This window comes from Coenobita brevimanus, chromosome 19 (assembly GCF_032717465.1).
Source record: "Coenobita brevimanus isolate Jiangsu-jjx chromosome 19, ASM3271746v2, whole genome shotgun sequence".
Classification (NCBI taxonomy): Eukaryota; Metazoa; Arthropoda; class Malacostraca; order Decapoda; family Coenobitidae; genus Coenobita; species Coenobita brevimanus.
The window spans coordinates 23806075-23834067 of record NC_136972.1 but is presented as its reverse complement, the minus strand read 5'-3'; the positions used below and the strand labels follow the sequence as shown (position 1 = coordinate 23834067).

Below are 27993 nucleotides of genomic sequence, written 5' to 3'. Positions count from 1 at the left end.
TACAAGATATTATCTTCTTCTGGTGATGATATTATGTTTCATAGTTTAGATAACACAATATTAATTTAACTCAGTCTAATATGACTGATACTGTCTAATTATTTAATTCAGCAGCATATGCATAATGGTGATTATGTCTTGAGCTGTGGCAAAATTTCCAACATGCAGCACCCTGTACTCAATACATGTAAAACTCTAGCCATTGTACAATTAAAATATTTAATAAATATTACTTTGATGATCTAGTGGCAAAGCCTTCCATAGGAAAACTAAAATACACAAGTTACTCATACAGTACTTGTTTCTGGTGTTGGTCCCTCACAGTTCTGAAGCTAGTTTAGCCTGAAACTGTATGGTAAAGGCACACATCATAGGAATCAACAACTATGGTATCAGTTAACCCTTTGGCTGCAAAATACCTATCTGCATTTTATTTTGGCTAACTTCAGATGATTTTACAATGCTGAGGAACAACCCAGGGTGCCAATATTGTAAAACTGGGAAAAAATCTTGATGAACATTTTGGCTGAGATTTAGAATCATCATATTGTTTTCGGTTTCTAACAAACAATATTATTCTGCTCACAGAAGCTAACTGCAACCAAAGGGTTAACCCCTTCTGTCTGATGACATGCTTTTGATTTCATTCTTGCTATCTCCAGACAATTCAATTCAGGTTTAAGATAGACTTCAAACTGGTGAAGTTTATACTGCTTTCTTTAACCCCTTGAAATCCTTCAAATGCTGAATAAAAGTGTTTGGAAATGGCAAAAAAAAAAACAATATAAAAAAAAAAATCACAAGCCAGAAGGGGCTAAAACACCTCATCCATCTCAGCTAGACTATAAGCTACAATAATAATATAATCATTAAAGAACAGTAACATTGTGTCCCTCTGTCTCATCCAGAAACATGACAGCAAATACATCATTGAAGAAGTCTGGGTAGTATTCACAGGCTCTCTTACAGTCAGACTGAAAGTTAACCTCTAATAATTGTGGCTGCATTACCCTTTTTCCTGAAATGAAAACCGAGATAAGATTAATGGAGGAAGTTATATTTACATAGGAGGGAAAATATCCTCCAAAACATGTGAAGATGGTCAGTCCTGTAAAGTGGTGCTAGGATTCTGGAGGCTTGAATGATGTGTACATAATCATCTGGCCCATATCACAAGGCATTCTGTTGACAGCTCTCCCTTTTCATTTTTATTTTTCCTGTTTTCTGGACTGTACCTCATCCCATCCTTAGGTAGGGAAAATGGTGTAATGAATCCTTTTATGATGGTGACAATACTATTACTACTACTACTACTACCAGCTACTACTATTACTACTACTACCTACCACTACTACTACTTACTACTACTACTACTACTACTTATAATAACAATGACTATGACAACTATGATAATGACAACAACTATTACAATGATGACAACAATGACAATGAAACAATTACAGTACAGTACTGTGTTACAATGACAACAACAATGACAGCAAAGATACCGGTACTGACCATAATCAGTACCTACATCAAGTAAAATAACACTAGTCTCACCATCTTTTTGCATCCAATCCAGCATGATATCAAAGCCATAGAAACCCTTGCACTGTAGGTTGTGGGGGATGCCGTGGGGATATGGACAGCGGACGGCACTCTCAAACACCTGCCAACATAGACAAGCGACCATTAGAATTAATACTTCTGGTCTACTGCCTTCTCTTGTACTAAAACATCTAGAGACCTCTTGCAGTGAATAAAACCATCTAAATGCAGCACAAATCAAATGATTACAGCATCAGACTGAATGAGTTATAATTCCAATGTTCCTATGGATCTGGTTTATGTTTTTTCCCCCCATTTACAGTATCATTTGTATGGAAAATATGATATAGTATTTTGGAACACATCTTCGGCTTATACATTTAACCCGTTAACTGCGCATGGCGGTTTTTTGGAGGTGTCCGTGGTGTGCAGACGTAGGGGTAAAAATTAAATTTCTCAAAGGCCAAATTTTGTCTTAGGAATTGAGAGAACACATGCCAAAGTATATAGTAACGAAATATTAGCTCAATATTTACCTTGGTGAAGCCATGGATGAACAACGGAGTGTCTGATTCCCTATCGGATTGTATGGTTTTTGTTTTCTTTTTCGGTTTCGGTTTTGAAGGCTCAAACATGCTTGCATGGATCGGTCTTGGTCACCATGGCAGTATATTCGAAATTCACCTGCGCAGCCAGGGCTGTATTGAGCAGTTGCGCTCGAAACAGCCCAGGCTGTATTGAGCAGTTAACGGGTTAATGGGAACTGCCTGTACTTTGGCTTCCACCTTTCTCTGCATTATGCACTGCTGTCTACTTTGCTTTTAACAATGCAATCTGAATTCTCCTTCCTCATACCTAAGGTATTTACTCTAAGTACTGTATATGGTAGTAGCACTTAATATTATACCAAAGTTACATCTAGCTATCATACTTAAAAAATCATAAACAGAATGCAAATTATTTCAGAACATTAAAATTCATAAGGAAGGAAACTCAGTACAGTACCTGATGCATCATACTGAATATGTCCTTTTCAGCCACCTCCCATGGTTGTTCAGGATACTGCTCATTAAATTTAGAGATGAAATCATGGCAGTACATCTGAAAGGACAAATAATTTTCATGACTCTTGAAGTTGTTAAAAACTCTAGTACAAATAGCACACTATATAATCAACTAAAACAGTGGCCTGGGGATAGGAACATTAATCTTTAACCCGTGGATTGCGAGCCACAGCTCAGGCTGGGTAGCGTCGCATTGCGAGCCACAACTCAGGCTGTGCTGGCCGTGCATCACCATAAACAACTCGACCCCTAAGCAAACTTACGCATAGCGCTATGCAAAGACGGAGAGAGAAAGAGATTTTTTTCTTTTCACCAGATGAAGCCCTGGATGTTTATCTTCAAGTTCATAATAAACAAAAAAAAATTTTTTTATTTTCTATTTTACATTTTTTCACTACTCTCGTACATAAACTTATGCATGATCCTACGCAAAGATGGAGAGAGAGAGAGATTTTTTTTTTTTTTCACCAGATGATGCCCTGGATGTTTATCTTCAAGTTTATAATAAACTATCTATCTATCTATCTATTGCCAGATGCCTCAATCCCGTTTGGGGTGGCCACAAACAAATCGCCTCCAAGTCGCCCTGTCCCCAACCATTTCACTGCCCTGCTCCCAACTTACACCCCCCTCTCTCATATACCTCTCCACCCCATCCCTCCATCTCATCCTCGGCCTCCCCCTCCCTCTTCCCCCCTCCACCTCACTCACATACACTCTCTTCGTCAGTCTTTCACCCTCCATCCTCTCCACATGGCCAAACCACCTCAGTGTGTTCCTCATAACGCTTCCTATCACATCCACATCAACACCACAACGCTCCTTTATATCCTCATTCGTCAGCCTGTCTCTCCATGTGACTCCACATGCTCCTCTTAAATAACTCATTTCCACTGCTCTCACTCTTGACTTGTGTCCTTCCAACAACGTCCAAGCTTCACTTCCGTACGTTAGAGTTGGTATCACAATACTGTCATGTAGTAACTTTTTCACTTCCATGCTCACTTCCCTGTTTCTTATCACTGCTTTCAAAGAACCAGCAACCTTTCTTCCCTGCTGTACCCTTTCAAGCACTTCACCCTCCAAACCTCCATCCTTACTCATCACACTACCTAAGTACTTAAACGTACTCACATTTTCCAATTCCTCACCATCCAACCTCGCTGTACATTCACTGACTTCACCTCTCTCAAAGACCATCACTTTACTCTTCCCTACATTCACCTTTAGATTCCGTTTCTTACACACTCTCCCAAACTCATCCACCAAGCCTTGCAGCTCCCCTTCGTCTTCACTCAACAACACAGTATCATCTGCAAACAACAGTACAGGGAGTTTCCAAACACTATCCTCTCTCACCAGGGCCACTCCAACATCCACTACCCTACCTTGTACCTCTTTTATTACCCCATCCATGTACAGATTGAACAACCATGGAGACATGACACATCCCTGTTTCAAACCAACTTTCAATGAGAAAAATTCACTTAGTTCACCATCCACACGCACTGCAGCCTTTGCACCATCGTACATACTCTTCACAGCATTCAACAACTTCCCATCAACTCCATATATTCTTAACACTTTCCACAATCCTTGTCTATCCACCCTGTCATATGCTTTCTTCAAATCCATGAAAGCCGTATACAACTTCTTTCCCTTCTCTAGAAACTTTTCCACTAAAGATCTAAGAATGAATATCTAATCTACACAACCTCTTCCCTTCCTAAAGCCTCCCTGTTCTTCTCCAACTAATTTCTCCGTTCTTTCTCTAACTCTGTCAATAAGTATCCTACCATACACTTTTCCTATTATACTAAGAAGACAAATGCCACTATGATTACCACACACTTCTTTTTCCCCTTTACCTTTGTACAAGGGAATAACTATACCTGACTTCCAATCCTCCAGGACTCTACCTTCCTCCCAGGCCAATCTGCACATCTTCCACATCCATTCTACTACTATCTCTCCCCCATGCTTCAGCATTTTACCACACACTTCATCAATTCCTGGGGCTTTCCCCGATTTAACTTCCTTCATTGCTTCCACAATGTCTATCCTACTGATTTCTTCCTGTCTTCTCACCTCCCTCCTTCTCCCAGCCATTCCCCAGCCACTTATACTCGCATTACTTCCATCCTCTACGTTCAACAATTCCTTAAAGTGTTCTCTCCATCTGCTCACTTTTTCTCCCTTCTCCACTAGTAATCTACCATTTTTATCTTTCACTCCCCTGCTAACTTCACTTCCACCCTGTCTTACCCTTTTCACCTCTCTCCAGAACATTTGCTTACAGTTCCTCCACTTTACACTCAAATTCCTTCCAAATTCCTCATCCACTCTCTTCTTACTCTCTCTTACTAATCTTTTCACCTCTCTCTTTCTTTCTACATATAACTCTCTCTTCCGCCTCTCAACTTCTTCCACGCTCCTATTTCTCATCCATTCATTGTATGCTTTCTTCTTTTGTGCCACAGCCTGTTTCACCTCTTCAGTCCACCACGCTGTTCCTTGCACCCCCCTCCGTCTTCTCTTATAATAAACAAAAACTAAAAAAAAAAAAAAATCCTTTGTTTTCTGCACACCATGGGATGCGATATAAAAAGGTAATTGCGCAATCCACGGGTTAAGGCAGGTAAACTAACGTCAATAAATTCCACTCACACTTTCCACAGCAGCAGCAAGTTCACAAGCCTAAACAAAACTAAGTAATGGTGCTTCAAAGCATACTTTGGCACCCCATTTGATGGCCCAACTCCAAATGTTTGCATTTAAATTTTTGAGATTTGAAAAAAAAAAAAAAAAAAAAAAAAAAAAAAAAAAAGTGGTTGTCAGGACCATCCCCTATCAGAGGGTGTCCTGATGGAAGTAAGGTGTTGGAGATAGTGATGATGGTAAATATGCAACAACTGCTGTGAACAAACCTGCAGGAGGAATGCATCATTATAGTTGTTAACTGTGAAATGCTTCTGGGCATTCTCTAACTGCGTCAAGTCAAAAGGTTCGTTGGCAAATCGTATCCAGAAGTGTCGGTACACAGCCACCTGTTACACAAAATGCAAGTGTTACATACATACAGTATGTAAGGCAATATTATCAGCATCAACAACTAACTGAAATTTCTTATTTGTCTCACACACACACACACACACACACACACACACACACACACACACACACACACACACACACACACACAAAGACAACCTCATTTTCTTGACATTGCTTTTTTCTATTAAGTCCACAGTAAATTTCAACAAAATTGCCAGTCTTAAGTTCCGGCGCAACTTAAAAAATGAATTTGCCAGTTTCTCACATTACAGCATAAAGTACTAATTCTATGAAAAATTTATGATACAGTATATAGGAATATATGCAAAATGTGCTGCACAGTAATGAGAACTGACGCTACTTGTATGTTCCACACAATTTTACCTGAACTAACAATAAACTTACAAAAATCTTAACCTCTGGTCCAGCTCAGAAATCAATATGAAGAAATAGCAATTTTGTGACGAATCACTGTTAACAGTGTTTAGCAGCATGAAAAAGTGGAGATATTTTGGAACATAACCCTGAACTATATACAGTACAAGGACTGCCTATATTCATATTCAAACAAATAAACACACCAACAAAAGGCCAACTCCTACACAGTCAGAATTCTCTACCTTCATTTAGCTTCCATGGAATACACGCACCTTCAGTGGTTTAACACTAAGCAGCATCACTATGTACCGAACATCAAACTTCACATCAGCATCTAAGTCCTCTCGATGGAACAGCACTGGATCTGACAAATACTTCTGAGCAATCTGAAATGTCAAAGGAAGCACAGATTTTAGGCAGACCACAAATATATTTTATTACTGCTCACATGATGCCACTCAGGGATGAATGAGGCTGGTCACTCTCATCTTAAATATCAGGACCAACTTGCCTAGCCCAGGGTTCCTATGCTCCTCTATGGAGCGACATAGGATTGGATGATGGATGGATCTTTCTTTCAAGTAACCAAGGTAAGTCTGCCATACTCTGAAATATCTGTTTTCTAAAGAACTGAAATATAAATGCCTAACCAGTCTCTAAGATAAATTATACTGTAGTCCTGACATGGCAGAATCACCCTTATCACTCTGTTAATACTATGGTACTGCTTTCAGAGATCTTCCAAGGTAGTAATTTAATCATAGATACAGTAAAACCTAAATTTAACGTACCTTGATAGACCAGATATCGGATTTAATGAACACAAAGATGTCACCAGACTTCCATCAGCTACAGTATAACGAGCAATGTCCGTTAACTGGGACACAATGGGTTGCAATATATGTGCTTCATGAATAAACGTTATGACAAGGATGTAAAATAAACCACAATATGGCAAAATTATGAGCCAAGTTAGTGTAAATTGGGTATGGTTTTCAATTTTTGTACCAGAATAGGGTACCGTACTCAATTATTTTCAAATATTTGCTTGAAATCCCACCTCAAGAGGGACCATCAGATACAGTGTAATGGATTTTTGGCTTTATGGGAACTGGCTTCCCTTCAGTTAGTCCTTTATAGTGAAGCATTACTGTACTGGTATGATATACAAAGAGCAGCAGGGTACCTTAGGGCCAGTGGAGGGGAGGCGCAGAATGTGGTCAAGGTTGCTGGTAATGGTGATGTCCAGTCCACGACCAAGGTTGCATGGTTTGATGATCCAGTGGTTGTCCATACCTCTGGTGATTAACAGAAGTGAATGATGTGGTGAGAGAATGAGTGATAGTAATTCTCTCTAATTCTTCATCCATGGATCCTACTTAACCCATCCTTAGGTGGGAAAAGAGGCTAGGAAAACAATGATGATGAAATATGTGACAAAGTGAATTCTAAATATGGAAGAACTAAAAGACCTGACAAAAAACAGAAATATATGGATGAATTATGAAGGTATCAAAATGCATATGACAAGAGTTACATCCTTTTTAACAACATCAGAAGGCCTTTTTGATGAATTTGGTTAGTATTCAAAACTTGTGCTGTATAACAGATAATATGTAACTGTTACAGAGTTCCAATATCAGCTGTATAAGCTTTATGTATAATGCATAAGCAATTCATTCAACAAATGCTGCAGCTAAAGAGCTGCCCCAACAGCATCTACATCACACAATGCCTCCATTAACACCCACCAGCAGATGAAATATGAACATAAGCCATGAAATGATGAAATAAAGACATTCTGTCAAGGCCTGCATGACAGTAAAAGAAACACTTCACAGATACATCACAGAAACTATATCATCCTTTCAGTTTTACAATTCACAAATATGTACATATGCATGCAGACACATATAACCTCAGATCTGAGTCCCAGTAAATGTCATTAGTTGATGACATTTAGCTGGGAGGGGTTTAACAGGCAAATGCTGTGTAAATTTCTATGGACTTAGGAAAAATGAAAGTAAAGTATGGCAACTTATAATGAGAACTGCTGTAGTGTATACCATTCTCACCTCTTCTAATATCATCTGTATTAGTCTTCCCATCCCTTCGACTATTTCAACTTCTCACCTTTTCTCCCTCCTTTGGAACACAGACACAAACTTGACAAGTTCATTCTTTAAGCTGTAAGTAAGAGGAAGCCAGGAAGGGTAATGGATTGTCTTGTCAGCCTCGTCCAGTTCCTCCTGCTCCTTCTGCTTAGTTCCCGGCTGCTGCTGAAGTCTTTCCTGGTGATGCGTGTGGTGTGATGCAGCACGGCGACACACCACAGCCAACAGGTCCTTCACAGTGAGCAGGTGTTCAGCAGGGAACTGGTTCATCCACTGCTCTGGCCTCTCCCTCAGACCCCTGCAGTTATAGATACAGTGCAATGTCTGTAGTGCTACCGTACATGAGAATTATTCTCTGATGGGATGAAATCATTATTTCATGTATAAATCATATAACCAAATTATGGCACCTGGTGGTTTAGTGGTTAATTAAGGTATTCCAATCAGACTAAGCCCGTGTAGGTTTATATCCAGGTTTATATCCAAGGGGTGGTTGGGGTTTATTGCTCACATAATGCCACTCAGGGATGAGTGAGGCTGGTCACTCTCATCTTAAATGTCAAGACCAACTCGCCTAGCCCCAGGCTCCTACGCTCCTCATGGGACAACATAGGATTTGATGATGGATAGATGGATGGATAAATCAATTAAAATAAATTCAGTTTAGTTACCAGATGAAAAGCTATTTAAGGACATTATAATAATTTTCTTTCAAATTAATAGCCCGACTCAAGTAGAAACACACTAATTAGGTCTTGCAACAGAGCCAAAGACTGCAATTGTGCAAATTAAACTACTGTATATGTATACAGTACAGTGTATCCTGATTTTGAATGCCAGCAACCTTCAACTCAAGGAGTCTCTCGTTAACTTTGTGTACCGTAATCATCTGGAATTAGCCAGAATAAAATACAAAGTACAACTTCAGGCTGAAGAGATTACTGGAGACTGATTCTAGCCTCTGCAATCTAAGGGCTCTTTTAGAGTTAGCAATCACAACACTGTACTGTAAAATGTTCATTCTCTGGATGATGGGATTTATTTCATACAGTGCTATACATCTGTGCATCTTGTGCTTAACTTTTTTTTTTTACTTCTTTTTCATTCACCTGCAATCCTTAATAAAATACTCAACTGACCTAAAGTCCTTGAAATGTCCTGTGAGCCAAAATATATCAGCCTCTTCTCTGTTGTCAGTGAAAACAAAGCGAGGGTGTTTGAGGTAGTCCACGACAAACTTGTACTCTGCAAAAACCCTTAGTGGACGGTCGGAGGGCAAAGGCTGGACAGGGGTTTGGGGATCAGGAAGGGTTTCACTCATTGCCACAGCCTGCAGAGGAAAGGTAACCAATATTGTACAGACAGAACACATTCTATCTATCTATCTATTGCCAGATGCCTCAATCCCGTTTGGGGTGGCCACAAACAAATCGCCTCCAAGTCGCCCTGTCCCCCACCATTTCATTGCCCTGTTCCCAACTCACACCCCACTCTCTCATATACACATTACACAGTGCACATTACAGCAATGTATTCCAAAATATCACAACTTTCCTTACAACAGGTTGGATAAATTTGAGGAGAGGGATATTCAGCTTAACTGCTAGCTACAGAACATTAATAAAGTACAGTAGTTCCTCACTTAATATGGCAGATACCATTATGTTCCTATAAACTACCATGTTGAGTGAAAACTGCTTTCAAAGATTACATGCTTAAAACAAAGTATTTTTTCCCAAATATAAATATTAAAGAATCATATTAAGACAGCAAAATAAGTACCAAAGTATATTCAGTGTTTTGATTAAATGTCTGTATGTACTATATAAAAAAATCTAGTTTAATAAGTAATATACAGTATAACTGCTACCTATAAAGTCGGTCTGCTAGTTTCCCCTAAAGTAACACTGTCAACTGCAAGGAAAACATTGTGACATAATAGAACACAGCCCTGATCAATAACAACAGCCTGTCTGCAAGTTTTAGTATAACAACTGCCTGTATGCAAGTTTTATGTAGTTTACAGTGGACTCATCAGCAAAAAAAGGCAAATCCCTTTGCAGTACATGATATCCTCTTCAATCCAAGGACATCCATTATTTAAGTTGTACGTGCTACTGCCTACTGATATTCAGCTTTGATGAGATGTGTGGCTCCCTTTAGTTAGGCAAAATTATCTGACCAACAAGAACAAAATAAAAAGATATCAAAGTTATGGGGTTAATGGCAACAGTGACAAACAACAATGAGTTCGACACCTGAAAGTACCCTTCCGTGGGCTCCTCCTGGGTGGGGTCAATATGTGACAGTTGGATGGGGAACCATGGCAGCATCTGAGCATCCCTGGTTAAGCTGTCCACTGCCCCACTCTCGACATAGTTCCGTGTCACCTCCTCCCCTTCATCTGCATCCTGAGAAGGAAAAAGGCTGCAATGTGTTAAAGTACAAAATCTGACTTTGTATCACGTTTTTTTCTTTCCTTTTTCTTTTTTAAAACTGGCAACTACTGTACTATGCCACAATGCATTATGAGTTATGATACTTGTAGACTGTTGCATACGTAAAACATACCAACAACCTGAATTACGTATTATTTCTGACTGACTAGGAGAGATATCACTCTTCATCAGTGTTAAAATGTCGCACTGTAGAAAAAACAACAGAAAAAGAAGAGAAATCCTGCAGCCTTTTACAGTTTAGAAAGAAATGCAACATACAATACAGCCAGCCCTCACTTAGTTTAAGGTTCTGGTTGTGTGCTGGTAAAATGGAAGTTTACTGAAACAAATTTAAGCTTTAAATGCTTCTAGTTCATTATTTAGCAGGTGCAAGCATTGAAAGTACTCACTGCTACCTTTAAACAACTTTACAATTAATCTCATGTAAATTTAAGTGGGGAATAGGATTATTAGTATCTTAATAATGAAACAGCCCAGTGAAACAACTTTAAGCATGAGTTAGCTGTACAGTGATGGAACCTGAAAAATGATGGGAAAACAAACATATCTGCATTTTACCTGAAGAGGATAGAGGAGGGAGTAGCAGCATTCATGTGGAGAGAAGTAAAATGGGACAATTCTGAAGTTGGGCTCACCACAGTGCTGGATACGAGCACCAAACTCATCCATGATGTACCACACCGGCAGGGAGTCCTCCGGGTTCTTGCCAGCTGTGTTGGAAAAATTCTGCTATAAACAATGTCATAACTGGGAATATACTTGCTTATACCAATGAAATATTAAGTACTGAACTGTGATATAAAAAATTTTAAAAATAATTCAAAACACACTGTACAAAGAAATCTGATCATTTTACAATCATCATCTATCTATCTATCTATTGCCAGACGCCTCAATCCCGTTTGGGGTGGCCACAAACAAATCGCCTCCAAGTCGCCCTGTCCCCCGCCATTTCACTGCCCTGCTCCCAACTCACACCCCCCTCTCTCATATACCTCTCCACCCCATCCCTCCATCTCATCCTCGGCCTTCCCCTCCCTCTTCCCCCCTCCACCTCACTCACATACACTCTCTTCGTCAGTCTCTCACCCTCCATCCTCTCCACATGGCCAAACCACCTCAGTGTGTTCCTCATAACGCTTCCTATCACATCCACATCCACACCACAACGCTTCTTTATATCCTCATTTGTCAGCCTGTCTCTCCACGTGACTCCACAGGCTCCTCTTAAATAACTCATTTCCACTGCTCTCACTCTTGACTTGTGTCCTTCCAACAATGTCCAAGCTTCACTTCCGTACGTTAGAGTTGGTATCACAATACTGTCATGTAGTAACTTTTTCACTTCCATGCTCACTTCCCTGTTTCTTATCACTGCTTTCAAGGAACCAGCAACCTTTCTTCCCTGCTGTACCCTTTCAAGCACTTCACCCTCCATCCTTACTCATCACACTACCCAAATACTTAAATGTACTCACATTTTCCAATTCCTCACCATCTAACCTCGCTGTACATTCACTAACTTCACCTCTCTCAAAGACCATTACTTTACTCTTCCCTATATTCACCTTTAGATTCCGTTTCTTACACACTCTCTCAAACTCATCCACCAAGCCTTGCAGCTCCCCTTCGTCTTCACTCAACAACACAGTATCATCTGCAAACAACAGTATAGGGAGTTTCCAAACACTATCCTCTCTCACCAGGGCCACTCCAACATCCACTACCCTACCTTGTACCTCTTTTATTACCCCATCCATGTACAGATTGAACAACCATGGAGACATGACACATCCCTGTTTCAAACCAACTTTCAAAGAGAAAAATTCACTTAGTTCACCATCCACACGCACTGCAGCCTTCGCACCATCGTACATACTCTTCACAGCATTCAACAACTTCCCATCTACTCCATATATTCTTAACACTTTCCACAATCCTTGTCTATCCACCCTGTCATATGCTTTCTCCAAATCCATGAAAGCCACATACAACTTCTTTCCCTTCTCTAGAAACTTTTCCACTAAAGATCTAAGAATGAATATCTGATCTACACAACCTCTTCCCTTCCTAAAGCCTCCCTGTTCTTCTCCAACTAATTTCTCTGTTCTTTCTCTAACTCTGTCTATAAGTATCCTACCATACACTTTTCCTATTATACTAAGAAGACAAATGCCCCTATGATTACCACACACTTCTTTTTCCCCTTTTCCTTTGTACAAGGGAATAATTATACCTGACTTCCAATCCTCCGGGACTCTACCTTCCTCCCAGGCCAATCTGCACATCTTCCACATCCATTCTACTACTATCTCTCCCCCATGCTTCAGCATTTCACCACACACTCCATCAATTCCTGGGGCTTTCCCTGATTTAACTTTCTTCATTGCTTCCACAACTTCTATCCTACTGATTTCTTCCTGTCTTCTCACCTCCCTCCTTCTCCCAGCCATTCCCCAGCCACTTATACTCGCATTACTTCCATCCTCTACGTTCAACAATTCCTTAAAGTGTTCTCTCCATCTGCTCACTTTTTCTCCCTTCTCCACTAGTAATCTACCATTTTTATCTTTCACTCCCCTGCTAACTTCACTTCCACCCTGTCTTACTCTTTTCACTTCTCTCCAGAACATTTTCTTACAGTCCCTCCACTTTACACTCAAATTCCTTAAGTCCACTGCACAACAAAGGTCACTCTCATCATTCCCCACTCTGATCAATTAGCTGTCACCCTGCTCCATCTAATCCTTCCCATGATGATGCCTAAAGCATCCCTGAATTATGGTACAATGCCAGAGGGGTTAATAGCTTCTTCATTATGCAACTATATCACACAAAAGTACTCTACAACACTACTCCACACCAAGGGCATTAACCATAGGGCCACTTAGTACTTTTATACTTGTTCTTTACTGAAGCATTTCACACTGCCTGCTGGTAGAGTTAATCCTTTGACTATTAGGTTTAAAAGGGATCAACTAGTTATGTCTTACCAATATTGCAAGTAACATTAAACTTTTACATCTTGGGCACAATGAAGTAACTGGGACCAGTGCTAATTTGGTAACTATAATAATGCAAGCAGATTATGCTTGAAGATAAATATTTTTTCATGGATTCAACTGAATCTGGAAGACAACCTACCAATACTGTAGGTAGCATTAAACTTCCACATCTTCTGGAGGACACTGTCTATGAAGCAGTCGCGATCACTGTGTTCACTGGGTATGTCCATGAGGGATACCATGCGCTCCAGCAAGCCAGGGATATTGCTGAGGCACTGCCGGGCCTCATGGGCTCGGTACGTCCAAGCATGATCAATCAGGAATATGCTGTCGGGAAAGCAAAAAATACGCTATACAGGAAGTCATCAGACTCCCCAAATCAGATGACTTATTTTTCATTTCATTCTTGTTGTAATGTACTTCCAGATGACTTTCCTCAGACTGGGAAGAACTCTTGTAGTGATAGGGTAAATGAAAGCTCCAACCTCTCCAATTCAAAAAGTCTAACCAAACGTGAATATAGCTATTACAGCATACATCAAAACAAGACAACCCCATACAAAACTACATTGGCTGCAAATGACAACTAAGAACATATTTGGCACAGCACCATATGTTCTGAACAATTCCTCAAAACAAACTCATACAATAATAATAAAAAAATAACAAGCCAACTAACAAAACAAACTGGCATTAATCCTCAAAGTACTGCTTGACACTACTGAGTTATACTAAAGCCGCTACCAAGGGTTTTAAATCAGCAAGTGAAGTATCTTGTCTCTGCAGAGCTGACTGCAATTTAAAATAATAAGAACACAACAGACATTCTGATGATATCCCAAATAGTTCAATCCTGTCATCTAAGCTCTTCAATATGGTCTGCAATATTAGCTGTACTGTAGCTGTCTCTTGCACAATGAAAAAATATTTTACAAACTATGAAAAAAATATGCACCTACTTTTCTGGGTCATTAGCCTTGATTCCACCAGGTTTTATGACAATTACTTCCCACAGTGAATCTCCTTCTTCCCTCTCTTCCTCAGAATATGTAAGTTGGCAGAGCTGAAAACTTTCACCAGCATCATAAACCTGCAATTTATGACTGAAATAATAACACACATTTGCTGCTGCATGTATGCAGTTTTATAAGCAACAGAACTTCCACAGGCCTATGGTTCTTCAACACTTAGATAAAATGCATTATTCTTTTGCTTTTTACCTTGGCCTAAAACTGCCATCTCTCTATCTTCAATGCTCTGTTATAACAACGGATCAGCACTAGAATATGATGCTAATATTGCAGAAGTGCTATGAAAAAGATGTAAAGCACAGCACTATCTTGTGTCACCACTGTACTATGTGAAATAAGCTGCAGAAGATAAAAACTCTGCATCTTGTGAAAGAACTATAGGCTGATACAACTTTAAGGAGACTAGAATCTCTCCTTAGATATTTGACCTTTATGATACAGACTATTTGGTTTTCTCAAGGAACACTGAGGACATATATTAGCAAAAGTATCCATTATTTAAACACCCTTATCATATACGTCACACCCATTTGATCATAAAAACTCTTTACAGAAATTAACATTTACCCCTCCATGTCACTGATACATAACACCTTCAAAAATCCCATTCTGGTCATTTTATACTCTCTGTGCAGATCCACAAATGCCATACACATCACAGTACATCAAACATGCATTCTCCATTATGTGCCTTGCTGCAAACAGCTGACCTATGCAGAATGACTCTGTTCACTACACACTATATATATCTCTCTTGCCTTCTCTCTTCTTTCACGTACCATTTCTACAGCTCTCTGCAGGCTTACTCCAAGATAATTTTTGCATGCACATCAGCCAGTTTTATTTCTGTACAAAACCATGTTCATAATCTATTTCCACCCCCTTGGAATAATAATGTATAAAAAACAGAATTACTGCAACCTGCACTCCAAAATATTCATATTCAGTACACTGTCTAGTCCTATTTTTGGCCTCACTTTACATGTACATATAGAAAACATGTGTAGCAAACTCACTGCCATTTATATATGGAAAATGCATTGAAAAACCTCACTTAAACTCAACCAAATATGATGGTATTGTACCGTGGCTATAAGTTAAGAACACTTACTTGTTTTAAGAGTTTCCTGAAGAGAGCCGACCAGAATATCTGAGGAACCCCTGATGACTCAAGTTGCACCCTGTGAGACTCGAGTATTGATTTCTCCACTCCATTGATGTCACCCATGATGCCACATTAATGAAGTGACTAAATATCTTGAGTAATGATCAGTGGATGTTTCCTTCAGAGTTAATTCACTTGTGATAATGTACAACTGGTTATCTTTATTTATGCTGACTTACACTCTTTTAACTGGTTTTCCTCCCTCTGATTCTTTGTCACAAACCTGTTGTAAAAACATATTCAGTTAGGAACTATAATACCAATAATATCCTTCTGTACAACATGCCTAATCATTAGTTTTAGTACCAGCGGATTCAGAGCAAAAATCAAGTAAAGGGAATCCATATATGTGAGGTATGTGTTCCAAAATCTCACAAGATTCTCCATACAGCTGGCAAGTTACTATACGGTGGGGTTAAAAGGAAAATTTTGCCATACTTTACTTCAGCACAGAATCACAGTGACAGCCAGACTCATAACAAAATATTCTGAGATGATTCTTGCAAATTATTTTTTTCTTGAAATACTTTGTACAATGAAAGTGTACTAAACAATATTATAAACAGGAAATTCTTTAAGCGTTAATTTCCGAGGAATGGTTGGGGTTTCTCTTCATGTAATGCTACTCAGGTGTTTGGCCTTGAATTTTTGGACTGCACAGCCTACCCCTGGGCACTTATTCTCCTGATGGGGTAACCATCAATGGGATAGCCTACTGTATTAGAAATTCCCCATGAGTTTGTTATAAACACCTGAAATAAATATTCCTGTAGTTATACACAACTGTATATTCAAGAAATAGAATCTTTTATTCACAAGATTCTGAAAGTATCTATCTCTTTTTTAATGAACACTTCCTTCACCACAATGTACAGTGGAATATTGAATTTCGATGGGCATGGATGCCTAAAAATCACCGTGAAATTCAAATAATCGAAATTTAAACTGAACTTCTTATGGGAAAAATTAGTTTGGGTCCGGAGCCTCCGAACCTAACTACGTAAAATCATGATTTTTTGCCCACACCCTCTGTAAACTTTATGAACTATAACTGTGGTTATGTAACTGTACTTCTGCACTGTACTGCCATACTGTAGGCAAGTGTACATTGCCTTGTCAACAAGTGTACACTTGGTGTTTTTCTGCTCTTTCCTGTATTACCAGTTCTCCTTTGGCTGCATCCATGTTTTGACAGGGAATTATTTGACAGTGAATTGATGATGGTGAATTGTCTCAGAACCATATCTTCGTATGCTTCACATATGAATAAATGATGTTGATTTTCATTCTCTTCTGGACATGTCACATATTAGGTTAGGCTCATACTTTTTCTTATAATTTTCCTTCACTTCTAGCATTTTGGTTCACATCAAAAATATTATCTGGTGGACCACTCCAAAACACATCAAAATTCGAATTGTCGAATTCTAAACCATAGAAATTCGAAATTTCACTGTACATCCTCATACTATACCTACCTCATTATCATACAATACTACAGATTTATACAATTTAAGGTGCCAAGGTCTGGATACAAAAGTCACACATTAAAATATTGTACACCTAGGGTAACATCTACGGTAATATGTAGGGTAATACTTGAAGGGAGATAAGTGTGATAACCTGGATGATGCTGTGGCCTTTTATCCCACCATTGTGGGTGAATACCACCCACAAGCTCAAAGGCCTAGTTACAGAAATAAACACCATAATTAATGTCCCATGGAGTCTTTCCCTACATTAATTTTCTCTAATAAGCATTTTCTACATCTTAGATATACTTCTCATAAATCGCATTTCCAGTGCCCTCGCTAAACACTTGATATTTATGTCATCACCACAAATATAAAGTACCATGCTAATATATGAATTACAAACTTTTCAAAACAAGTGTGACATAAACAAGTACTAAGTTTGAAGAAAATGACACCTCCATACAGGATATAACTAGCTGAAACTAGTTTTTTTTTTTTTTTTTTTTTTCCCCAAGGCAAAGATGCACTTGAAAGGTTGGTGATAATTGACTGAATACAACATTACTTCATAATCTCTTTGCTCATTAGCATTATTAATTGACAACTTAATTCTTAGGGGGAAATTTAGGTTAGTAAATGTTATTCGGACATGTTAGTCAGCCAATCATCACCAACCTGTCAAGTGCATCTTTGCCTCAATAAAAATAACTGAGTTTAAGTCCATCTATTTATAGCCAGGTGCCACAATTCCGTAAGGGGTAACCGTTTGCCTTTGAGCTGAGTTAGTTGTTTTATGGGGAGGGGCACTAACCTTTCACCAACCCACTTGTTGACATGAAGGGAACATGTATGGGTTGGTTATATGGTGACCACCCAGTGCTGTAAATGGTTTCCTGGTTTACAGGAAACCATTAGACTTGTCATTCAATGTAAAGACACCTGAAAAGGACAAAGGAGTAATAAAAAGTGACAGGAAAGATGGCAAAAATGAGAAGAGACGAGGACAGACACAGAAAGATAAACGTCAAGGAAGAAGTAGGCAGCACTACATCAAGTGAGTGGATGATGGTTGCCACCATTATCATGTCATTATAGCAATTCAGAGACTGTCACTGAAGTGGTTTCTGTCAAATTGTTAAAGAACTTGTCTGTTGTTTGAAAGAGTAAGAGTCCAGTACCAGGATGGGGAAAGTAACAGTTTGATTATCTAAATTTTACTTTACCGAGCTTCCACAAGACCCATCCACGTCATAAAATACCACCACTTCATGTCTTGAATAAAACAGGCCTTGCATGTACAGTATTCAGTATGGACATTGGGTAACAGCACCTAAACGGTGACATATTAAAGTGTATGCTATACATGAGGACTGTTAAGCCTCTGGGAATGATCTATGAAATCTATGACTCTATCTATCTATCTACAGTATCTATCTATAGCCCGACGCCCTCATCCCGCAAAGGGTGGCTGCAGACAAAACGCCTCCAAGTCGCTCTGTCACCCACCATTTGACTACTCTCCCCCTAACTCACTCCCCCCCTCCCTCATATACCTCTCAACTCCATCCCTCCACCTCATCCTCGGTCTACCCCTCCCTCCGTCTCACCTAAATACACCCTCTTAGTCAGTCTTTCATTCTCCATTCTCTCCACATCTATGACTCGCCAGACAAATAAAAATTGTATAACCGATGAGCCGTTGTGTCACTCCCGCATCACACGGCATTTACAAAACCATATTGTGATTGTTGTACATGCTTTGATATGTCCAAAGCTTCTGTCTCAGTCATACCATTAACTGTGCTGGCCTATTTCTGAATTAATCAATATCTATATACAGTACAGATTATATTTCAAACCGTCGAATACTGTACACCAAAGATGAGGGAAAATAATCTACGATATTTTAGTAGTTTTATTATGAAATCAGATAAAAAACATACATCACCTACTAATCCAGTCCAAGCCTTTATAATATCAGTTGGATTTTAATTACTGTAAGATTAAATACAATCATCTAGAAATTACCTGATTCTACTGTGCCAGAAAAGTTTTGCACCATATGAATATGATTTTATTCACCCAGTATAGCATTAGTGACCTTATTTATACTCAACAATATTTCAGCTTAGTCTCATCTCAAATCACACGAGGGAAAGGCATTACACTAACCCCAAATTATACATTTTAAGGATCAGAGTTCAGCAAACTGGGAAACAATGCTGACTATCCAAAGTTAATCTCACTGTCTAACTAGCTATCCCTATTTAAAAACATGTTTCCACTTTTACAGCAGTTTCACAATTTCACTGGCTTACTGCAAGGTCTGAAACACAAGATAAATGTAGTACCACAACCTTTCTAAACATTTCCACATACAGTAGGTACCCACAGACTGCGAGTTCAGAGTACGCAATCCTCATTGTACGCAAGGACCAATTTTTTATCGAATTTTAGTGTATTTTTTTAACAGTGACGCGAACCGAACTCGTAATAGGTGAGAAGGCAGCAAAGAGCGGCCAAAATCCAGGGTTTACCCCGAGCACACGACGTTGCCACCCCAAGAAGCACCAACCACCAGCGATGGAGAGTGGAGATTTGTCGATGAGCCATTTCCTGAGGAGGATCAAGAGGATAATGCAACGTCTAAGGTGTCAGAAATAAACTTTGAAGGGTTTATGAACGGAGTGAGTGCATTAGCTAGTGAAAGTGTTGAAAGTGCTGGTGACTAGAGTGATGAGGAAGGTGGTGTGTCGAGTGGTGCAGGAGTTGCACGTTAGGGTTCCAAGACAATTCGCCGTCATGTCAATTCGCCATCAGACAATTCCCCGTCAAAACATGGATGATTCCCCGTCAGTATACTTATTTTTAATTAATCAATACTTTAATAACTATATTTCAGGGGAATCCATAAAAATCAATGTTCAATAGCGCAGGCTTTGGATTTTATTTATTAGTCGCAACTTTAGTCAATATTGACTAAAGGTGCATCTAATAAATAATATCCAAATTCTATGCTATTGAACATAGATTCTGATGGTTACTAAAGTACTGATTAATTAATAATAAATATACTGTATTTATAGAATGACGGGGTATTGTCCAGGGTGCAAACTGTCCTGACGGGGAATCGTCCATGTTTTGACGGGGAATTGTCTGACAGCATATTGACTTGATGGCGAATTGTCTCCTGCATCACTCGACACACCACCTTCCTCACCATTCTCGTCACCAGCACTTTCGACACTTTCACTAGCTAATGCACTCACTTCATTCATAAACCTTTCAAAGTCTACTTCTGACGCCTCAGACACTGCATCATCCTCTTGATCCTCCCCAGGAAATGGCTCCTAGACAAGTCTCCACTCGCCATCACTGGTGGTTTGATTAACTTGTTTCTTCCTCTCTGTAGTCGCCTTTGAATTATTCTGGCGTCACCCACAGCTGTCTTCATTAATGACGGTGAATTGTCTTGTTATTGTTGTGACAGCAAATTGACTTGATGCCGAACTGTCCCAAAACCGAGTGGTGCAGGAGACAATTCACCTGTTGTCCTCTTGGGTTGATGTGAGCAGCCGTATACTTGCTGGTTTAGTTAAGCCATATCCATGTTGACTCAGTAAAGCCATATCTTGTTGGTTTACTTTATCTTAGGTAATATGTCTTAGATAAATCCCTGTACAGTACAATACTTAGGTCTGAAAGAAGTCTCAAGGGTTGCCCATGAAAGGGGATGCCAACCATATGTAATTTTTCCCATAAATTTATGTATTCAGAGTATGCGAATTCCTAGTAAGCGACATCCTCTGCCGCCCATATACTGTACTCGTGTACTGTGGGTACCTACTGTATTGTGATGTACATTTTAATACTGATTTTGCAACAAATTTACAGTATTTTCATCTCTCATAGCTCTGGCCAACATTAATAAAGAATGCCAATGGCCTGTTCCTGCTTTGTAAAACAATAAATAAATAAAAATAAAAACTTCTCTGTTGCGGCAGAGATTTGTCTACCATGATCATCTTCTGTTTGGGAGGTCTCTCTGAATGGATATACTGAGAAAATGATAATGACGATCGATGCTTAACTTCTATCATGGATCAAAGTACTGTACTGTACTCATTTATTTGACTGATGGTGCCAGTGGGTAATGTAAGCCTCCAGCACAAGCAACACATCCTATGGCAAAGAGACATTTCCTGATGCACCAATATCAATACTTATCTTTTGTGATCATTACATTGCACTGAATCATTTGCTAAATTTTTAGATGTCACAAAAATAGACCTATGGTATGCCTTACAAGCAGAGAACAGAGCTCTCTATGGGATAAAAATGGGGATGATTTTACAAGGTCTACTCTGATTTCAAAAGTACCTGATCTTTCCTTTGTAACTGCAGTACTATACTAATACATGTCAGTTAAGGGGATGGAAACTGTTACACAGTGCAGTGTATGGATATGCTGGATTGTAGCATACTCTAATACTGTGTAAAAAACTATACGAGAGGATGGAGGATGACATTTGGGTGCAGACGGTGACGAGTGTGAACGTCGGGGGCACGGCTGTATGAAGCAGACCAAGAAATATCTGGGACGAAGTCACAGTGTGACCTAAAGGATAAGGAACTGAACAGGGAGGCTTCCAGAGATTAAGCAACATGGAGAGTGGCCATTAGGTGACCAAGGTGAAAGCATGCAAGCATGTTGAAGCCTTTATAAATGATACAAATGATATGAGAGTACCACTTAAAAGAAGCAAGCTCATTTTTGCATTCAAGGTACCCAGTACTGTGCTGACTATAAATGATACTAACAGTATAGCATCAAAAGATGTTCACTCAGAAGTAATATGCTGTACATCATACTTCAAATTAAGCTGAAATTCTATTTGCCATGTCTGCCATCAAATGCAAAATACAGTATTCAATAATCAATACAATCATATAACAAACTAAAAATAATGTTTTTCATATGTGCTGGCACAAAAATTTGTGACACAAAATGAGTTTTCAGACAATAAAAATCACCTTGCAAGATCCCTTCTTTTTATAGAGGGATAGTGGAAACACACTTGAGGGCTCACTCCATGGTGTAACTGGTTACAGTATGTGAGTGCGATACATCCCAGCTGCATCTATTTATGTCAGAATCATCATTATCCTGGCATTTTTTCCATCTACAGCTGGGGCAAGGTATGGTTCAGGCAACAAGGTAGGAGACAGCACAAGAGTGGGAGAACAATAATGTAGTGGAAAGAACAACAAAATCACCAAGTATGACTATTTCTTTGCTTGTTATAACTTCATATATCAATAATTACAAATAGTTCATGTTGATCATCATTATCATAAATCTGCATACTTGCATACGTTATGGCTTTCACTTCAGTGCCTTGGGGATGTTTATCTAAACTGAATTCTTCTCCATAGAGAGTTGCTTTTATTCTGAACTCCTCCTTATTAAACTCAGTTATAACAACTTTACGAGCAATGAAAAATGGTTCAGCTGAAAACAAAAACAGACACTCATCAAGGAAGTGAAAGAGAAGACTTTCCATATCGTGTCCACTGGCCTCCAACTCCTGTTTCTCGATGATCTCCACAGTGTCTATTTCCGTCATGTAGCCGTACATGGCCACTGCCACCTGCTCAAATGCTTCTGTGAGGGTGTCTCCCCAAGCATGAAGTTGCACATCTGCTGTGTGATCCAGATATTCATACTTGCAGGAAGGTAATGAAAGTTCTTCAGGTGTGAATTCCACATTACCATTACTCCCAGGTTCTTCATGTGTGGAGTCCATTCTGTCCTCTGTAAGACACCAGTACCATATGAGATACTAAAATTACCAGTACCAATACCATTCATGACAAATGCTGTCACACATTTCAGCTCTTACTCATAACCTATGCTTGAATGAGTGCTCTGATGATGTACAGTATTTATCATCACCTCGCTTAACATACTTATATGCAATGCACTTACAACAGTTTTGTCCTTTTGTTTAAAAGAAAAAAAAAAAAACACACTCTAAACTGATAACATACAGTAAATCCTTTTGACCAAGCATGAAATATAGCAAAGAGAAGATAACTTGTGTACATTCTGCACACACCCTAAACTCAATAAGCTTACTTATACACAAAGTAAATACTGAAGTCTCACCTTATAGTGCATGTGTGGTAGTTGACATTATCCTATTTTCTGCTCTTTACAAAAAAAGTTAACTGGGTTTCCAGGGAATTTCCAAATTTTTGCTGAGAATCCAGCATGGGCTCAAATCCAGGAAAAGGTGACTAGGATACTGGAGGTCACGCCTTCACATGTCAATGCCTGGAAACTGATACTAAATGTCTGCACTCATTACATGCTATGGCTGTCTTATTCAGGACTGGAGTGATGGTCTATCTATCTATCTGTTGCCAGACGCCTCAATCCCGTTTGGGGTGGCCACAAACAAATCGCCTCCAAGTCGCCCTGTCCCCCACCATTTCACTGCCCTGCTCCCAACTCACACCCCCCTCTCTCATATACCTTTCCACCCCATCCCTCCATCTCATCCTCAGCCTCCCCCTCCCTCTTCCCCCCTCCACCTCACTCACATACACTCTCTTCGTCAGTCTTTCACCCTCCATCCTCTCCACATGGCCAAACCACCTCAGTGTGTTCCTCATAATGCTTCCTATCACATCCACATCAACACCACAACTATCTATCTATCTATCTATCTATAGCCCGACGCCCTAATCCCGCAAAGGGTGGCCGCAGACAAAACGCCTCCAAGTCACTCTGTCACCCACCATTTGACTACCCTCCCCCCAACTCACCTCCCCCTCCCTCATATACCTCTCAACTCCATCCCTCCACCTCATCCTCGGTCTACCCCTCCCTCTCCCTCCCTCCACCTCACCTACATACACCCTCTTAGTCAGTCTTTCATTCTCCATTCTCTCCACATGTCCAAACCACCTCAGTGTATTTCTCCTAATCTTTTCAACCACATCTACATATACCCCACAACGTTCCTTCACTTCTTCATTCGTCAACCTGTCCCTCCACGTCACTCCACATGCTCCTCTCAAGTAACTCATTTCCACTGCTCTCACTCTTGACTTGTTCCCCTCTTGCAAGGTCCACGCCTCGCTTCCATACGTCTTGGTAGGGATCACAATACCATCATGCAGTGACTTCTTAACTTCCATACTCACCTCCCTATTTCTCATCACTGCTTTCAGTGTACCAACAACCTTTCTTCCCTGCTGTAACCTTTCACGTACTTCATCCCCCAAAGTTCCATCCTTACTCATCACACTACCCAAGTACTTAAACGTAATCGCATTTTCCAATTCCTCACCATCCAACCTCGCTGTACATTCACTGACTTCACCTCTCTCAAAGACCATCACTTTACTCTTCCCTACATTCACCTTTAGATTCCGTTTCTTACACACTCTCCCAAACTCATCCACCAAGCCTTGCAGCTCCCCTTTGTCTTCACTCAACAACACAGTATCATCTGCAAACAACAGTACAGGGAGTTTCCAAACACTATCCTCTCTCACCAGGGCCACTCCAACATCCACTACCCTACCTTGTACAGTACAATCCCAGTTAACCGGGTGGCTTGGGGAATTTACCTTCCCGGTTACAGATTTTTCCCGTATTTCTGATTTTCAAGTCAAATCTATACAAAGGCAATCACAGCAGTAAATACAGTTCAGGTACTCACCAGTCATATTAGGGGTTACACTAAGAGATTCCGCCTGAAAAACTGCCTTGTAAACACACACCATGGCCATAACGCACGTGTGCAATGTCTAGCAACTAGCAGTACTGCAAATTACACCAGTCCATTGTTTACCGAATTACTGTACCGGGTATTCATTATATGTACTGTACTCATAAAAATTGAAAAATAAAATATAGAAATAAAAGCTTGAACATTTATTAGTGAACTGATGATGTGTTAAGACTGCACTGTAGAATTAACACAACACCTGTGCCCCCACGTGAGTTTGTTTACGTTTCCGACTGTTCTTCTTCTTCCCTACCTGACCTCCATCACTCCACCCCTCACCCGCCACTCAGCTGTTTTGCAGAAAATAAAATAAATGATGTACGTATGAAATGCAGGCATATTATTTATTTATTTTTCTTCCAACAAAGTAAACTTTTATTCCTATTAACATTTATATTCAGCCATTAGTGTTTTATAATGTTCGCCTTTTTCAAGTCTGTTGCATATGTCCAGCTTCTGTTTCAAGGTAAGCACGATACGCTTACGTTTAGTTTGCACTTTAGGCATTTTGGAGTGTACAAATTACCGTCTATCAGAGGAACACAATAGCAAGAGACCTTGTTTACTGTCTGGTGGCAAAACGCAGACTGGTGATTTTTGGAAGGTGTGGAGGATGAATGAATTCAAGTAGGGGAAAGAGGGGGAGAGGAGGGGTGGTTAAGAGGATTTGCTAGGGATTTACATCAGCCGGAAATGCCTTCACCTCTTTGTCTGACTTCCCCCAGCCTCGTGTGACACAATCAAACGGCGGTTTGGCGGTCCATTCAAATTGGCGCACAGTTATAACTTACTGACATTTTTACCAGCCCTTGAATTTTCCCGTTGTTCTGAGTATTCCGTTTGTCTGGATACCGGATTGCTGGGATTGTACTGTACCTCTTTTATTACCCCATCCATGTACAGATTGAACAACCATGGAGACATGACACATCCCTGTTTCAACCCAACTTTCAAAGAGAAAAATTCACTTAGTTCACCATCCACACGCACTGCAGCCTTCCCACCATCGTACATACTCTTCACAGCATTCAACAACGTCCCATCTACTCCATATATTCTTAACACTTTCCACAATCCTTGTCTATCCCTGTCATATGCTTTCTCCAAATCCATGAAAGCCGCATACAACTTCTTTCCCTTCTCTAGAAACTTTTCCACTAAAGATCTAAGAATGAATATCTGATCTACACAACCTCTTCCCTTCCTAAAGCCTCCCTGTTCTTCTCCAACTAATTTCTCTGTTCTTTCTCTAACTCTGTCAGTAAGTATCCTACCATACACTTTTCCTATTATACTAAGAAGACAAATGCCCCTATGATTACCACACACTTCTTTTTTCCCTTTTCCTTTGTACAAGGGAATAATTATACCTGACTTCCAATCCTCCGGGACTCTACCTTCCTCCCAGGCCAATCTGCAGTGATGGTACTAGTAGTTTTTATAACATCACTGGGTCTTGTGGATCCCTCAAGACTGTTTAACTTAAATTCAAATTTCCAAACAGTTCTCTACCACAACTAAGGAATATTCCTATATTCTTTAGGTCAGAAGTCCACAGAAAAGAATATTCACAAGTACCAGTGCCTAAAGAAAGTCATTGATAAAGGATATATATGTGGCAGTATAACCCTATGTCCTAATTCTTAACTAAAAGATGGAGAGATGACAGCCTTCTATCCAAGTACCAGTAGGCTATGTTAGGTGTAAACAGTGCATCAGTCCATCATTAAATTTCCTTTGTTGCTACTCCACACTTCTGTGTGCCACATTGGGAAAGCAGCAACCAGTGATTTTATAGCAGGTTCAAGTCAGGTTAATGATTAAGATACCAAAATTCGCTAATTGGGGTTACGTGGCTCTCCAACCTTAAGTTCAGACAAGTTTTGGTGGTTAATGACTCAAGTGGTCTTGACACATGTGGCACAAGCATCACACATGTCTAACTTAGAAATTGGTTTGGATAGGGTACGTGGCTTGAAATTTTCCTTTTCCTATGAGCCTTCATGTATGTATGTGATTATTTTCTGTGTTTTAACCTATTTCGCTCACTAGAGAGGGTAAAGGGGTTAATCTTGAGGGGGGGGGGGAAACGGGGATGAGATGGAGGGATGGAGTGGAGAGGTATATGAGGGAGGGGAGTGTAAGCTGGGAGCAGGGTAGTGAAATGGTGGGGTACACGGCAAAGTGGAGACGTGTTTGTGGCCACCCTGTAAGGATTAAGGTGTCTGGCAATTGATAGACAGATAAAGACTTGGAAGTGGGGGTTGTTCAGCTTGTAGCTCTGTTATCAAATCTACATCCACACTATATCAAATTAGGATGTTGGGTTAATTTGTCAGATTAAACCTGGTCAGGTTGGGTTAAGTCAGATGCAATGAAAGAAGGAGACTGGAGCTGGAATAAACTGTTTCCGCCGTGCTCCACTCACCCAACCCCCACTCATCTACTTAGTAATAAAAAGTGTATTTGTGACAATTAAGTATTTAGTAGAAACGACTGCAGAAGGTGAGATGTGTATACTGTCAAAAGAAAATTTAAAGATTCCGTAGTTGTACGAAACTGCAAGGTGACCGAAAAAAAATTGAGTTCACAGTTACATCATACATGACACTCATTACCAGAGTTAAGGCAACACTTTACAAATGACCATGTACAATGCAAACTGACTGACAACCTCAACCTTTTGGAGCCATTACATTTTAATATTAAACCTAAATTAATGAGTACTCACTTCAATGACGCTTATGTTTGTGATGACTTGCTTTCGTAGTGTTCCAGATGGCTGCACTGGTGTCTTTACCTCCTTGGCAGCTGGCTGTGTGAAATTCCTTTTACGTAGTGCAAATGCACTATATTATGGCGCAATGCCACTCCGACACCCACTAAAAACCTCGTGCA

At 39.8% G+C, this 27993-nt stretch overlaps 2 protein-coding genes across 2 annotated transcripts; both read right to left on the bottom strand.

Moving 5' to 3' along the window:
- TTLL12 (Tubulin tyrosine ligase-like 12) lies at window positions 1–27986 on the bottom strand. Its single transcript, XM_080266282.1, has 15 exons — window positions 27827–27986; window positions 18105–18232; window positions 15765–16041; window positions 14582–14712; window positions 13762–13949; window positions 11176–11327; window positions 10417–10569; window positions 9298–9488; window positions 8178–8456; window positions 7231–7342; window positions 6317–6430; window positions 5540–5659; window positions 2554–2649; window positions 1561–1669; window positions 1–1018 (listed from the first exon to the last, which is right to left on the bottom strand). Exons 3-15 carry the CDS (start codon window positions 15879–15881, stop codon window positions 870–872), a joined length of 1911 nt encoding a protein of 636 aa, XP_080122408.1. The 5' UTR covers window positions 15882–16041; window positions 18105–18232; window positions 27827–27986; the 3' UTR covers window positions 1–869.
- On the bottom strand, window positions 19827–23100 carry Archease (protein archease). Its single transcript, XM_080266251.1, has 2 exons — window positions 22662–23100; window positions 19827–19909 (listed from the first exon to the last, which is right to left on the bottom strand). The coding sequence occupies exons 1-2, from the start codon at window positions 23098–23100 to the stop codon at window positions 19827–19829; spliced, it is 522 nt and encodes a 173-aa protein (XP_080122377.1).
- Window positions 27987–27993: the final 7 nt, after the last annotated feature.

Bases quoted from the DNA above. Each gene is read 5' to 3' on its own strand.
- TTLL12 (XM_080266282.1), bottom strand. From the start codon at position 15,881: ATGGGTGACATCAATGGAGTGGAGAAATCAATACTCGAGTCTCACAGG. The intron at 13,950-14,581 runs GTAGGTGCATAT...CTTTCCCGACAG, and splicing joins AAGGCTAATGACCCAGAAAA to CATATTCCTGATTGATCATG. The intron at 6,431-7,230 runs GTACCCTGCTGC...TTGACATTTCAG, and splicing joins TCCCCTCCACTGGCCCTAAG to ATTGCTCAGAAGTATTTGTC.
- Archease (XM_080266251.1), bottom strand. From the start codon at position 23,100: ATGGACTCCACACATGAAGAACCTGGGAGTAATGGTAATGTGGAATTC. The intron at 19,910-22,661 runs GTATGCAGATTT...GATCCTCCTCAG, and splicing joins GAAAGCCATAACGTATGCAA to GAAATGGCTCATCGACAAAT.